General features: G+C 32.5%; 2 protein-coding genes across 2 annotated transcripts; both read left to right on the top strand.

Annotated features, from left to right (window-relative positions):
- Positions 1-858: 858 nt before the first annotated feature.
- LOC124928128 (glyoxylase I 4-like) lies at positions 859-1,526 on the top strand. The gene is made up of 3 exons (XM_047468657.1): positions 859-1,013; positions 1,079-1,184; positions 1,271-1,526. The coding sequence occupies exons 1-3, from the start codon at positions 859-861 to the stop codon at positions 1,505-1,507; spliced, it is 498 nt and encodes a 165-aa protein (XP_047324613.1). The 3' UTR covers positions 1,508-1,526.
- Positions 1,527-12,516: 10,990 nt separating this feature from the next.
- LOC124924305 (transcription factor RAX3-like) lies at positions 12,517-13,716 on the top strand. Its single transcript, XM_047464363.1, has 3 exons — positions 12,517-12,652; positions 12,728-12,857; positions 13,074-13,716. The coding sequence occupies exons 1-3, from the start codon at positions 12,517-12,519 to the stop codon at positions 13,714-13,716; spliced, it is 909 nt and encodes a 302-aa protein (XP_047320319.1).
- The last annotated feature ends 1,701 nt before the right edge of the window (positions 13,717-15,417 follow it).

Below are 15,417 nucleotides of genomic sequence, written 5' to 3'. Positions count from 1 at the left end.
CCATTTCGCGAGAGGTTCACAATCGCGCGAGACGCTACCAGCATTCGCGAGACGCAACCGGAATTCGCAAGACAGTTTATTTTATTTTATTTTTAAAAAAAAATTCGTCTCGCGAATGCCGGTTGCGTCTCGCAACAGGGGTATTTTCGTCAAAAAAAAGTGTCACCATCGTTTTTTCTTATGCGCTGACACTTTTAGGAATTAGATGCATCTTTAGTGTCATTTTATCAAATTTCCCCAGTGAAAGGTTCAACTTTATTTTGGATAATAATATGATCAATCTTTAAACAATAATTAAATTAAACTTTTTAATAAACTTAAGAGCGAAGAGTTTAAAAGGTTTTGTCAAGTTTAAAAGATGTCAATTCTTCTAAAATTGGAATGGCATTTTTATCCGAAAATAAAATAGATAATTTTTATAAATTTTAAACCCAGAAGGTTGGTTTTGGTAATTTTAAATTAAGTGATAAAAATTGGAGATGATGGAAAGAGAGAGGAGAGGAGAGGAGAGGAGAGGAGAATGTCTACATTATTTTTTTTCTAACTTAGGTTTAGAGTTTAGGAAAATAAAAAATATTAATCAGATTTAAAATATAAAGAAAATAAAAAATATTAACAAGTAAAAAAAGTGAAAGGAAGGAGAGGAGGGAGGATTAAATTTGGACATTCATGGTCCAAATTATTTCAAGAAACTATTCTCCCACAAATATCTCTCTTTCTCTTCTCTAATGGTCATTGAACTTGTCTTTTCACCTGTTACCATTCATCTTCCTACTTTGTCGGCTAATCTTTGATATATTGTTATTATCTCTTCATTATATCATATTCAGTTATCTACAAAAAAAAAGATCATAAAGAATGAAGGACCTAAAAGGAAACCCTCTACGATTGACATCTCTCAATCACGTATCTTTGGTTTGTAGATCAGTCGAGGATTCAATCGAATTTTACACCAACATTCTTGGATTCGTCCCTGTCAGGAGACCTGGTTCTTTCGATTTCAGTGGAGCTTGGTAGATTTTTTTCCCTCTAACCATTCATGCTACAAATAAAGATTTAACCTTCTAGTTTTTTTTAGGTTATTCAGCTATGGCATCGGGATACATTTATTGCAGTCCGAAAACCCAGAAAATATGCCCAAAAAAACAGAGATCAATCCAAAGGATAATCACATCTCTTTTCAGGTATGATCTATAAATTTGAGATTGTGATAATGAACAATAAGATAAAATGAACAATGAATCCATGATGATAATATTGATTAATGCAGTGTGAAAGCATAGGAACCGTGGAGAAGAAGTTAAAGGAAATGGAAATGAAGTACGTGAGGCGGGAGGTGGAAGAAGGAGGAATATTCGTGGACCAACTTTTCTTTCATGACCCTGATGGATTCATGATCGAAATCTGTAATTGCGATAACCTACCCGTAGTCCCGTTAGCCATGGTCCGACCATGTGCCACGGCTAATATTCCGACAAAACGTGACCATATTTCTCAAGTTTTATGATCGGTTCATCTTAATTACTAGCTACATAATTAAGCTAATCAACCAATATTATTTGATTTACGATGGATGTCGTCGGTTTGACGCTTATAATTAATGATTAGTAATGTTAATACATTACTAGAGTGGCTATCTATGGATTGTTTCTATTGGCGTTATTCTTTGTAATTATTAAGAAATCTCATTCATTTTCAAATTTTAATATTTCAATTAAATAAGTTTAATGAGATGGAATATAATAGGATTCATAGATTTCATGGAAAAGGTCTGTAAATATTTTTATTTATTTAATTTTATAATAATATTTACTCAAACTGATTTGTATATTTTTTTTAATGTAAATAACTATTTCATTCTTTACCTATTTGTGGGTGTGAATTTTTAACAAGATTTTAGTTTATAAAAAAATGATTCTACCTACTTTGACCATATATATTAGTGACATTAATTATAAGAAAAATAATAGGTTGATTAATTTTGATGTTGTTTATAGTACATAAGATTTATTAATAGACTATAAGAATAATTTTGAAAGCTAATTAATTGGTTTCAATGTGTGGCTAAAATCAAATCAGGCGATAATTGGAGGAGCAAAATATCAATTTGTTTTATTATTGTTTTATCAATTTATTGTTACAACATGTAATTAATTACATGATTAGAGATAAGCAAAAATCTAATCTAATGGGCTGAGTTGACTCGTGCGAGTGTTGACTCATTAGATTATTCATAAGAAAGCTTTACACAAGCAAAAAAGCATGTACATAGTTTTGATGAGAGGGAGAATCCCATGCATTTAATGCATGGGAATTAAATATGCATAATGGCGCCATGTCATTCCTATCTTCTCCAAAATACGGGCAGTGAGCACCTTCAGTAGGTCAAATTTTCCAGCAAGTTAAGTAAGGATAAAATCCAAGAAAACATTAGGGATACCTTAACTTTAAACAGTCCTAGATCTTGTTCCTTCTACAAAATTTCTCTACTACCTACCAAAATGATCTATACACTATTACCTACAATCCTATTCAAACAAAATTTAAAATGTTTGTCCCAAACGCTTCCAGTTCATGTTTGAAGAACGAAGTGTAATAACCTAAGTTTGATATGGATAGTATTGGAAAAAAGGTAAATTTTATTTATAAAGTTAAATGAAATTGTCAAATTTGTTTATTAATAGGCTCTAGGAAGCCGAAACTGTTAGGATTTGTATCTCTCAAATCCGACCTGCTTGAAAACAATCTATAAAAAACACAAGAAAGAAGAACACAAGAACACACAGATTTATAGTGGTTCACTCAAATTAAGCTACATCCACTTCAGCCACCACCAGATTTCATTATGAAGAAGAAGAAATACAGAGTTTTTTGCCTCACACTTTATCTCTCTAAATTCTGTCTTAACAATGTAAACCCTTAATAATCACATATTTATAGGGTAAACATTCAGGTAATAAACCTAAATAACTTTGGTCAAGTCCAAAACCAAAAAGAAACCCAATAAACTCTAATTAACAATGTAGAGTTTATTATAAGTGTAGTCTCCATAACTCAATAATCTCCCACTTGGAGTCTAACTTCATCATCTCTCGATCGGTAGCGGTTTTCCATCCGGTGTCTTAACGAAGAAGACCAACTGAAGTTGCACACAACTTCACTTTCTCATTTGTCACAGCTTTCGTTAACATATCAGCTGGATTCTCACTCCCGGGAATCTTCTCAAGAGCTAATACTCCATCTTCTAAAGCTGACCGGATAAAATGATAACGAACATGTATATGCTTCGTCCTGCCATGATAAACAGGATTCTTTGTCAAATGAATGGCACTCTGACTGTCGCATCGCAACACACTTCCCTCGTAGTCTTGACCCAATTCTAGCAAAAAGGGTTGTAACCACATCATCTCCTTAGCTGCCTCTGTGACAACTACATACTCTGCTTTACAACTAGAAAGAGCAACAATCTTCTGTAATTTTGAAACCCAACTGATTGTATTACCTCCTATAGTATAAATGTACCCTGTTGTGCTCTTCCTACTATCAACATCACCATCATTGTCAGCATCAACATATCCTTCCAAACCCATATTAGACTTTCGAAAACACAAAGCGAGACTCGTACTTCCTCTTAAGTATCGTAGTATCTACTTTACTGCTTCCCAATGTTTTCTACCCGGGTTGCTCATGAACCTGCTAACAACTGTCACTGCATGTGCTATGTCTGGTCTTGTGCAAACCATCGCATACATAATACAACCAATGGTAGAGGTATACAGAACAGTGACAATGTAATTTTTCTCCTCCTCTGTTGAAGGTGACTGATCTTTAGATAGTATGAAGTGACTAGCTAAGGGGGTAGTAACTGGTTTGCATCATACAAGTTAAACTTGCTAAGAACTTTCTTAACATATTCTTCTTGTGAAAACTTGAGAACTTCTTCATCCCTGAAAATTCTCATCCCAATGATTTGTTTTGTAGCACCTAAATCCTTCATTGCAAACTTTTCAGACAACTATTTCTTGAGCTTATTAATCTCATACAAGCTTGCTCCAGCAATCAACATGTCATCAACTTAGAGGAGCAGAATAATGTATGATTTATCAAACCTCTTGATATAGCAGCAATGATCAGCTTCACACCTCAGAAAATTGTTACTTTTCATGAAGCTATCGAATTTCTTGTACCATTGCCTTGTAGCCTGTTTTAAACCATACAGACTCTTCTGAAACTTACACACAAACTCATCTTTTCCTTTGATTTCAAATCCTTCTGGTTGTCGCATATAAATCTCTTCATCTAAATCACCATGAAGAAAAGAAGTTTTGACATCCATTTGTTGAAAATGAAGGTCTTCTTTCACAACCAAACCCAAAATAGTTCTGATTGTCATCAATTTAACTACTAGAGAGAAGATCTCATTGTAGTCAATACCTTCTTTCTGTTGAAATCCTTTCACAACCAACATTGCCTTGTACCTTATGGTTTTATCATGTTCTTCTTTAATCCTAAAGATTCATTTGTTGTGAAGTGCTTTCTTTCCCTTTGGCGGCTCAGTGAGCTCCCAAGTCTGATTCAACATCAAAGAGTCCATCTCATCTTTCATCGCAGACTCCCACTTAACCGATTCATTAGATTGTATTGCTTCCTCATAGCATTCAGGTTCACCTCTATCTGTCAACAATATATAGTTTAGAGATGGAGACCACCTCTCAACTAGTTTTCGATTCCTTGACGATCTTCTCAGCTATATAACTAGTGTTTGCTGATTTACCATTGGAGCCACGTTCTCAACGATTTCATCTTCAACAACTCATTGTTCTTCTTCGACAGTCGGTATATATTCAGCTAAAAATTCTCTCAAATCGATGGTACAAGTCTCTTCCAACTTGGAATCACCATCTGATGTCTTCCCAACACAATCTTGTAGAGAACCTGTTCATTGAAGATAATATTTCTGCTACGAATGATCTTTCGATTTTGATTATCCTAGAAACGATAACCAAACTCGATATCACCATAACCAATGAAAAATATTTATTAGACTTTGGATCAAGATTGCTCCTATCACATTCATTAATATGAACATATGATAAACAACCAAACACTTTCAAATAAGAAAGGTTTACCTTTTTATTGCTCTAGGCTTCTTCAGGAATTCTGAATTCAAGAGGAACAGATGATCCCCTGTTTATCAAATAGGCAGCAATATTAATAGCTTCTGCCTAGAAGGTTTTAGGCAGTCCTGCATGCAATCTCATGCTCCTAGCACGCTCGTTCAATGTTCGATTCATTCGTTCAGCTACTCCATTCTCTTGAGGCGTTCGTGGAATAGTCTTCACCATACTGATCTCATTCACAGCACAATACTCTTTGAAATCTGAATTGATATATTCACCTCCATTGTCGGATCTTAAACACTTAACTTTGTGATTTGTTTCATTTTTAACAAAATCCTTCCACTTCTTGAAAATAGCAAATACTTCAGACTTGTGCTTCATAAAGTAAACTCATACTTTTTTCTTGTTGAATCATCTATAAAAGTCACATAGTAGTATGATCCGCCAATAGAAGAAACAGGTGCAGGTCCCCACACATCAGTGTGTACCAACTATAGCCTTTTTTCTTGAGCTCCTTCCCAATTTTTAAGAAACTCACCCGTTTCTATTTTTCAAGAATGTTGTTTTCACATAACTGATGTTCAACAGACTTCAATTCTGGAATCTGTCCATTCTTCAAAAGAATTTTCATCCCTTTTTCGCTCATATGGCTCAACCTGTAATGACACAGCTCACTGTTCTTTAAGTCATCAACTACATCATCAATTGTTTTTCTGCAAGTTGAAGTCATGTATAACGTTCCAGTTTTGTGACCTCGAGCAACAACAATTGCTCCTTTAGTCACCTTCCATGCACATTTTCACAAATGAAATTGTGACCTTCTTCATCAAGCTGTGTAACAGAAATCAGATTGCGCATTAAACTTGTAATGTGTCTCACCTTATTAATCTTCCAAACATAACCATTTGTCATCTTCAATTTGATGTCCCCCATGTCAACAATATCCAGTGGCTCACCATCTGCAAGATATACTTTCTCACAGTTTCCAACCACATAATTCTCCATTAATTCTTTGTGAGCAGTGGTGTGGAAAGACGCTCCTGAGTCCAAAACCCATGAATCTGTCGGGCTATCAACTGACAAAAGTAACACATCAGTAACAGATTCTTTAACAACGTTGGCTGCATCATTTTTATCATCACCGTTTTTCTTCGGTGCTTTGCAGTTCCTCTTTAAATGACCTTGTTTACCACAATTCCAACACTCAAATGTTTGCCCAGACTTGGACTAACTCCTCCTGCTCCTTGACATAGATCTGCTCTTACCTCAGTTGAAATTCCTATCATTACCTCTACCCCTGTTTTCCACATTCAGAGCAGAACCTTTGAATGTTTCACCAGAATCAAATATTACGAACCTCTTCAGCAAAAATATGATCTCTAACTTTAGCAAATTTCAGTTTAGCATTTCCAACTGAATTACTAATTGCTGCCCTCATAGGTTCCCAATTGTTTGGTAGAGATGCTAACAAAATCAGGGCACTAACTTCATCCCCAAAATCAATCTCAACAGATAGCAATTGATTCACAATTGTATTGAATTCATTCAAATGAGTAGTGACAGAAGTACCATTAACTATTCTTAAGTAAAAGAGTCTTTTCATTAAATGTACCTTGTTGTTAGCAGATGGTTTCTCATACATATCAGAAAGAGCTTTCATCAGACCCATGGTGATTTTCTCCTTTGCTACATTGTGAGCAACCGTCTTGGCTAGCGTCAATCAGACAACTCCCAAAACCTGTCTATCAAAGAGTTTCCATTCAGCTTCATCCATCTTCTCTGGTTTCACTCAAAGGAACATGAAGCTTCTTTCCATAGAGATAATCTTCGATCTGTATTCTCCAGAAGGCATAATGTGTCCCATCAAATCTTCCAATCCCATGTCCTATACCATTCTCACTTGCCATTGTTTCCAATGCTCAGATCTATCCTAGCTGCTCTGATACCAGTTGTTAGGATTTGTATCTCCCAAATCCGACCAACTTGAAACAATCTGTAGAAATGAAAGAAAGAAGAACACAAGAAGACACAGATTTATAGCGGTTCACTCAAATTGAGCTACATCCACTTCAGCCACTACCATATTTCACTATGAAGAAGAAGAAGGAATATAGATTTTTGCCTCACACTTTATCTCTCTAGAATTCAGTCTTCACAATGTAAACCCTTAATAATCACATATTTATAGGGTAAACATTCAGGTAATAAACTAAATAACTTTTGGTCAGGCTCAAGCCCAAAACCAAATACAAACTCAATAAACTCTAATTAACAATGTAGAGTTTATTATAAGTGTAAGCTCCATAACTCAACATGACCATGTCATTCTTTTATTGATGCTTCGTGTCCAGATACTCTACTTATGTATGATATTTTGTAGATAACTAAATCTGATTTAATGGGGGAGATAATAACAATATACAAAAATTAGACGGCAAAGTAGGAAGATGAGCGATTACATGTGAAAAGACGAGTTCAATGACATGAGAGAAGAGAAATATAGATAATTGTGGGAGATCGACGAACATGGTTAACTTTCTTAAAGGAGATATCATGTTACTTATAGGAGTAATGACATGTAATGCGAATTTAGGGCCGTAAATGTCCCTATAAATTTAATTTATCTTTTTTTCCTTCTCTTTTCTCTCCTCTCTTCTCACTCCTCCCTATTTTCTCTTTTTTTACATAGTTTTGAAACTCGGCTCAGTCCGCCTGTCGGACCGGAAAACCCAGTGAACCGGTCGTCAAATCAGGTTGGGTGAATAAAAAATGAAATGCAATTAACCTAGTTAAATCCGGCCAACTCGCAAGTTGGACCGGAAATCCGACAACCGGTGTTAACCTAGTGGGTTTATCTTCTTTTTTTTTAAACATCACTTCTTTTCTTTCTCAATAATCACTCTCACTTCCCCTCTCTGTTTTCTTGGACATATTTATATGTCTTTGGACTGCATTAAATGTATCACGATGCCATAGCTGAACAATCTACAAAAGTATAACCAATAAATTAAAGAAGAAAGTTAAATCTCCACTAGCAACATGAATGATTAGAGATATAAAAAAAGAAAGAAAAATTAAATCTACAAAGCTCCATAAAATTGAAGGAATCAAGTCTCCTAAAGGGAAAAAATCCAAGAATGTTAGTGTAAAACTTGATTAAATAATACTGATTTACAAACCAAAGATAAGTGATTGAAAGATGCCAATCGTAGCGAGTTTTCTTTTAAATCATTCATTATATATATACTATTTTGTAGATAACTAAATCTAATAAAATGGGGGAGATAATAACAATATATCAAAGACTAGCAAACAAACTAAGAAGGTGAGTGGTTACAAGTGAAAAAACGAGTTCAATGACAAGAGAGAAGAGAAATAAAGAGATTTGTGGGAGATTGAACGCACATGGTTAATTTTCTTAAAGGAAATATCAAAAGAGTGTGATAGATGGTGTATGATAATCATTTTGCTTATAGGAGTAATGATATGTAACGCAAATTTAGGGCCACGAATGTCCCCCGCAAATTTAATTTCTCTTTTCCTTTCTCTTTTCTCTCATGTTCTCACTCCTCCCTCTTTCTCCCTTTTTATATAGTTTTAAAACTCGACTTGGTCCGCCTGTCAAACCAGAAAACCCGGTGAAACGGTTGTCAAATCAGGCTAGTTAGGTTTATGAAAAAAACGAAAATACAATCAACCCAGTTAAATTCGACCAACTCGCCGGTTGGACCGGAAATCCGACAACCAATGTTAACCTAGTGAGTTTATTCTATTTTTTTAAAAAAAATCACTTCTTTTATTTCTTATCTATCACTCTCTCAGTTCCTTTCTCTCGTTTTTTGGTTCCCATTGGATTTATCTATTCTAGTTCCATGTAGGTGGATTACCGATTTATATTTCTAAACACTGAGAATGACAAACTCTTTATTCACCTCAAGCTTTGCCTTCTATCTGAACAAGCTGATTCCGCTTTTACTAGACTAAAAAACGATTTAAGATGGAATTGTAAGTCATAACTTAAACTTAATTTTTTCTCTAGATAAAAGCATAGTTATCCAAAAACCGGAGGTTGTAGTTTGATTTGAATCTTTGTCCCTCGCATAATCTAGTTAAGTATCTTTTATTTCAACTTCTTTTAAGTTATTGTCATTATTTTCTTGTCAAATTTTGATTTATTTTTAGGTTCATACTTTATATAGTTGATGACAGTAGTTTAATACTTTATATAGTTGATACTTATTATTATATGAACCCACTAGTTGATCCACTGGTTGAACCAGTAACCCAATGACCCAGTCCCTTCACCGAGTTGATGACTGGGCCGAGTTTCAAAACTATATATTTTTACTTATTAATATTTTTATTTTCTAAAATCCTAAATCTAAGTTAGAAAAAAGTGGACATTCTCTTCTCTCATCTCATTAAAATAAATAAAAATAGCTCAAAAATTGTGAACAAAGTCTCATAAAATATCATAACAATATTTAGTTTCATAAATTAAAATTTTGAATAAAAAACAATGTTTTGCAATAATAAAATATTCTCACAGTCTAATAGAAGCATAACAAAATCTACACAAATGTGTAACAATAATAAAGTAGGCAAAGTATGATGAATCGTCGTCTATTTCTTCAAAGAAAATGTGTTTCATAACATTGACCACCAAAGAGTGCTAATACCTACAATGATCAAGTAAAACATATATATAAATAAGTTAAATTTGAGATAAATATATTTGAAAGCAAATTTAGTATATTATGTAAAAGTAATATTATTGTTTTAGAAGAGTAAAATAGGATAAATCACTCTTTTTCAACTCTCAACAATTTTTCTCAAAATATTTTAAACCATAGATTGATTCCTCTTTATGGGTGACGTCTTCACGCTTGTACCTTTAATAGAAAGTGTGTCGTTTTTGTACCCGACATAGACATATTTTTTTAACTTCTCTTCATTCTGAGGTATTAGTGGCAAATTGTAATTATTTTTAGTCATTAAATTCTCAAGATTAATAACAATTAGTTCGTCTTTCAAAACGTCAACCAATAGAGAACAACTTTCGTCAGATTTTTTCCAAGTTCTTGAACCTCATTTATCAACGGAGTGATGGTTTTGTGTCGATGACTTCCCTCGGCAGAAGTATGATCATCATAACTGTTAGTGATATTTTGATACCCACATTTCACATTTTTCCACCATCAGTCAATAATATAGTTTTTCGGAACTTCAATCACCCCATTTATTATCAACACATATATCACATGCCTACATAAAATATCCCAAAACTCAAACAATCGACAAACACAACTAGCTTGACAATTTAACATAGTATAGAACATCGCAAAGCAAACCTTTTGTAACGACTCTTTATTTGTTGCCAAATAGTTTTCACTACTTCAAATTTCATAGTTGTCTCTTCTTCCTTTACTGATGAGGCATTACAAAAAATCAAACATTATAATTAATCTTAGAACAACTTAAATATTTTTTTAGTGTAAATATCTTCAAATTGTTTCTCAATAGGATAACCAGCTATTACGGGGATGACAAAATTGAAAGAAGCAAAGTTTTAAAAAAATCATTTTAAATCTTCCTTTTTAAAGCATGATCATACTGCTCGAAAAAATTTTACAATGATGTTTTAGAATGCACGTAGCCATAAAAAAACATTCATACTTTCACTTCTCTGAGATGTAGACATACATGCCAAAAATTTATCTTTAACATATAGAGGCATCCATTTATTACGTTCTTCATTCAAAGACTTCAACTAGACATTGTTCTCCAAGTTAAACCCTTCAATCACACTCTGTCAATTCTCATCACACTCATCAACCGTAACCGTAAGTGAGTTATTTACATTGTTTTTCATTTTTTTTCTTTTCATTTTATATTGTGCAAAACCACATAATTTAATTGGAATGTTTTTGATGATATGTCAAAGACAAGCGGTTATTAGAATTTAGAAATACCTCTACAATTACATTTGTCATTGAGCGATATTAAAGAATCGGCCCACCTTTCCATATCGAGGACCAGCTCTTCCACACCGAGATACTATCATGTTAGTCAAGCTTTGGTATGGTCTATGACTATTCTCTTTGGAGCACGTCCAAACATACATATCAATAAAGTTTTGAACAACCATATAAATACTTTTATATCTACACTAGATAATAGCATGTATCCAAGTAAAATAGATTGACCATGATAATTCATTCCAACAAATGGAGCGAAAGGCGTGTCATAACTATTAGTCAAGTAAGTTGTATCAAAAGTAACGACATCAGAAAAATAATCATATGCCCCTCTTGATCTTACATTTGCCAAAAAAACATATTTCTAATCCGAGATTCACCATTTAAATTAAGCGCGTAGTAAAAGTTTGAGTTCCTACTTTGCATGCAACAAAAATAAACACTTAAGATTTCAACATCTCCATCCTCTAATCTCAACCTTCTAGACTCTGAAATATAATTTCTACAACTTTTCTTATCGAATGAAAAATTATCTCATTCTTCAGCCTCAGTTACAAATGATTGAAAACTTTTATTTTAATGTGATTCTAGTTTCATCATTTAGTTTTAATCTTGTATTTTTAGCTAAATCCAATACTATATTATATCTAAAATATTATGATTTTTTTGGCTCAATACATGATTATGTTCAAGAATTACACAACTTATTACAAAACTCTTATCATCCTGAAAAACGATATTAATTAATCTTATCTTTACAATTTGTTTTAGTTGGAGGTATACGGTGTAGTATATTTCTTGACATATATACTTTGTTACGACTTTTAACGTATCTAATAGAAAAGTATTTTTGTTTTCATCATCTTCATTTTTACCATTTAATTTATAAATACCGAAATCAATATTCTGCGCATAAGATTTATAAAAATCGCATACTTCATCTTCGAATGAAAATGTCATTACAATTTCAAGAGGATCGATTTCTTTTAAACTTGTCGAATAACTTTTTAATATTATGTTAAACCAATAAAATAAAATAAAAGTTAAAATAGAGATATCTAAGTAAAAATTAGGCTAGTTTTCTAAAAGTAAAAAACAAAATTGGCCTCAACTTTCAAAATTTTATTAAATATTTTTTTTGTTATTTTCTTTCCAAAAATTTAAATAAAATACATTCTACTACATTTGACTTGGTTCCACATTACCCAATTTTCCTTTTCCCCTTTCTATAGGAGTAACGTAAGAGAAGACTAAGTCTCTTGTAAAGAAATGATAAATGGGTGAAAATAGAAAGTAAAGAAAGTAAAATAATAATAAGAAAATGACAGGCAGAAGAAGAAGAAGGAAGGAAAGTGGAGTTCAAAAGGCTATATAAATGATCATTTTATGGCAACCTAATAACACAACAAAAATCCACCATGGGAAGAGCTCCTTGTTGTGACAAAACTAAAGTGAAGAAAGGTCCATGGTCTCCTGAAGAAGATGCAACTCTTAAGAACTATATTCACAATTATGGCACTGGTGGAAATTGGATTACATTACCTCACAAATCGGGTACTTTTCCTTTTATTATTATGTTAATCCATCGAAATTATATGTTACTAAACAATTCTCTTCATTTCTATAAAGGACTTAAGCGTTGCGGTAAGAGTTGCAGACTGAGATGGCTGAACTATCTAAGGCCCGATATCAAACATGGCGGCTTCAATGAAGAAGAAGACAACATAATATGCAGCCTCTACACTAAACTTGGTAGCAGGCAAGTTAATGGTTAAACCAAACAAGACACAACAAGAATAAAACAAAAATCCTCAATTGATCCTTTCAAATAAATTAATATTTTTTCTACAACTACTAGTATAAAATAATTTCAATTAAAACTAACATATTGACTTTTTTAAGATACTCTCCTCATATATATATATTTAATTAGTGTCTATCTAATTAATGTTAAATTTAATTTATTTACATTTAGGTGGTCTATCATAGCTTCTCAATTATCCGGAAGAACAGATAACGACGTAAAAAACTATTGGAATACCAAACTGAAAAAGAAGTACATTTCAATGCAAAACAACGAAGTCAAACCGAGTTCTTACACCTCCGAGCAAAACCCTAATTTCATCATCAACATCGAAGACAACGCCACCACCAACAATAACACCCCAAGTATCATTAACTCCCCGAATGTACTCGATGGCTCATCGATATCAATGAGTGCCCTTAACTTCTCGGAAGATGATGATAAGAAAAATGCCTTAAACCTAATCATGAATGATATCAATGAACTCTTAGTGGCTCCAAATGATCGTTATGAACAATACACCTATACAAGCGCACCAATTGAGCATTCTCCAAACACATTGGAGTACTTTCCTTGGACTGAAAATTTGGGAATGGAAGGGAATACATCGTTTATTGGGGGATTTGGTGCCATGGAAGTTCCTATTATTGATAATATTGTCAATGAAAGTACGGATGTTTGGTCGGACGAGATTTTGATGGGCTACGAATCAATAGTTTCGTCTTCGTTGATGTCGTCATCTTATTATTTTAACTCTATATCAGCTGATTTTGGTACATTTCCAGGAGGACTCATTCAAAATAAGAATTATTAGTGCAAATTATAAGCTTAGCTAAAAATAACAACTTGGAAAGGGTTTGGTAGAAGCTTAATTTAGCTGGCTAGTGTATGTATGTATGAAAAAAAAACATTGTTGACTATGGGATTAATTAATTTATGTTATTGTAAAATATTGGGCATTTAATTATTAACATTAGCAATTAATTAGTTATATATCGAGAATATATAATGATATGTTTGTTTATGCAAAAAAATAAAAATATATTCTATATATTTTTATCACGTTTTATTATTCAATTTTTATTTAAATGATCTTTATACAAATATATATAGTCAAATATCAAAGATAATATAATTTTAGGTGAGTTTAAACTTTAAACCATTTAAACTAAATTAATGACAAAATCGAAATGTTGTTCAACCAGGATTTGAAAAAAAAAATATGTCAATAGATGGGTTGAATTTAATTTTCAGTAATAAACGACTAAACCAAAACACATCCTTGATATTGGCGTGGACATTCATGGAACAAGGGTGAAGGTATATGTGCATTGAGTTACTAGACCCAACCGAGCCCGAACCTCTAAAGGAAGACTCGGCATAAGTTGGTGAATCTCAACCTTCATGAAGGGAAACATTTGACAATTACTTAAATAATCGTTTGTTATGCAAAGTGAAAATAAATGAAAATAGTTTGTAGCGTGAAACTTGATTACAATTATCTTTAAAAAGAAAATAATTTTATAAATAGTATCGCCCACACAATAAAAGCCTACAAGATTTTAATGAAGTATTTTGTCAATTAGCCCACCCTTATAAATAATTTATATTTTATATAATTTTTCGACGTTAAACATTATAATCTCCCCAATTTAGTACCGCGATATTTTCGCCATATTTCAATCATAATTTTGATCTCAACTCTAGCTAGGATGCTAGAAAAAATTCAGGCGACACTTTATTTTCACATGATTTAAAATGTCGTGACAGTTTATTTTTATCGACGGTCGGCTCTAATAACATATGTGATGCCCCCAAACGTTAGTATGGTTATCCTCCCTCCAACAAACAACTAGACTACCACAACCTAAGGTTACATAAGTTACTTTGATTCGGTTTCTTTAATTTAGGAATTTTTTTATCAATATATTATTGGATTAACTCTCTTTTTTTGTAATTGTTTCCTTTCTAAGGTAAATGCTATTTTGTGTTTATGGTGAACTAATGGAAAAAAAATCTAATTTCGCAATAACTTTATTTTTTATACTTTTTAATTATTTGTTCTTTGTTCTACCGATTAATGAAGATTGATTCTAACATAATGAGATGATTTATTGGGTGAAAAATGACTCATTCAATCGGCTTACCTACTTAATTTGGGTATAAAAAAATAATTTATAATTTTATTCATAAGATAATTAATTTTGTACCAAACAAAAAAAATATTACAGTATTTTCAATTTTAGTTTAACCGACTTTTTATTAAAATTATGATAATATAATAGTTTTCAAATATGTTCTAATAAATAATAACTAAATTGGAGTTTGGGGAATTGGTCATATTTCATGGCACCAAATAAAGAACTGTGTCCCAATAAAATTAAATAATTTTGGATTGCTTGTTAAGTTCATCTTGGACTTGTTCTTCTCAAATAAATTAAATGGATAATTTAAAAAGTTAAATCTTAAATTATGTTAAATTTGACGATTTTTTAACGGTTGAAAATAGTAACAA

This window comes from Impatiens glandulifera, chromosome 2, assembly GCF_907164915.1.
Source record: "Impatiens glandulifera chromosome 2, dImpGla2.1, whole genome shotgun sequence".
In the NCBI taxonomy this organism is placed as follows: domain Eukaryota; kingdom Viridiplantae; phylum Streptophyta; class Magnoliopsida; order Ericales; family Balsaminaceae; genus Impatiens; species Impatiens glandulifera.
This window is presented reverse-complemented; position numbering and strand designations above follow the sequence as displayed.

Coding starts and splice junctions, on each gene's coding strand:
- LOC124928128 (XM_047468657.1), top strand. CDS start 859: ATGAAGGACCTAAAAGGAAACCCTCTACGATTGACATCTCTCAATCAC. Junction 1,014..1,078: donor TTCGATTTCAGTGGAGCTTG/GTAGATTTTTTT, acceptor AGTTTTTTTTAG/GTTATTCAGCTATGGCATCG. Junction 1,185..1,270: donor ATAATCACATCTCTTTTCAG/GTATGATCTATA, acceptor TGATTAATGCAG/TGTGAAAGCATAGGAACCGT.
- LOC124924305 (XM_047464363.1), top strand. CDS start 12,517: ATGGGAAGAGCTCCTTGTTGTGACAAAACTAAAGTGAAGAAAGGTCCA. Junction 12,653..12,727: donor TACATTACCTCACAAATCGG/GTACTTTTCCTT, acceptor ATTTCTATAAAG/GACTTAAGCGTTGCGGTAAG. Junction 12,858..13,073: donor TACACTAAACTTGGTAGCAG/GCAAGTTAATGG, acceptor ATTTACATTTAG/GTGGTCTATCATAGCTTCTC.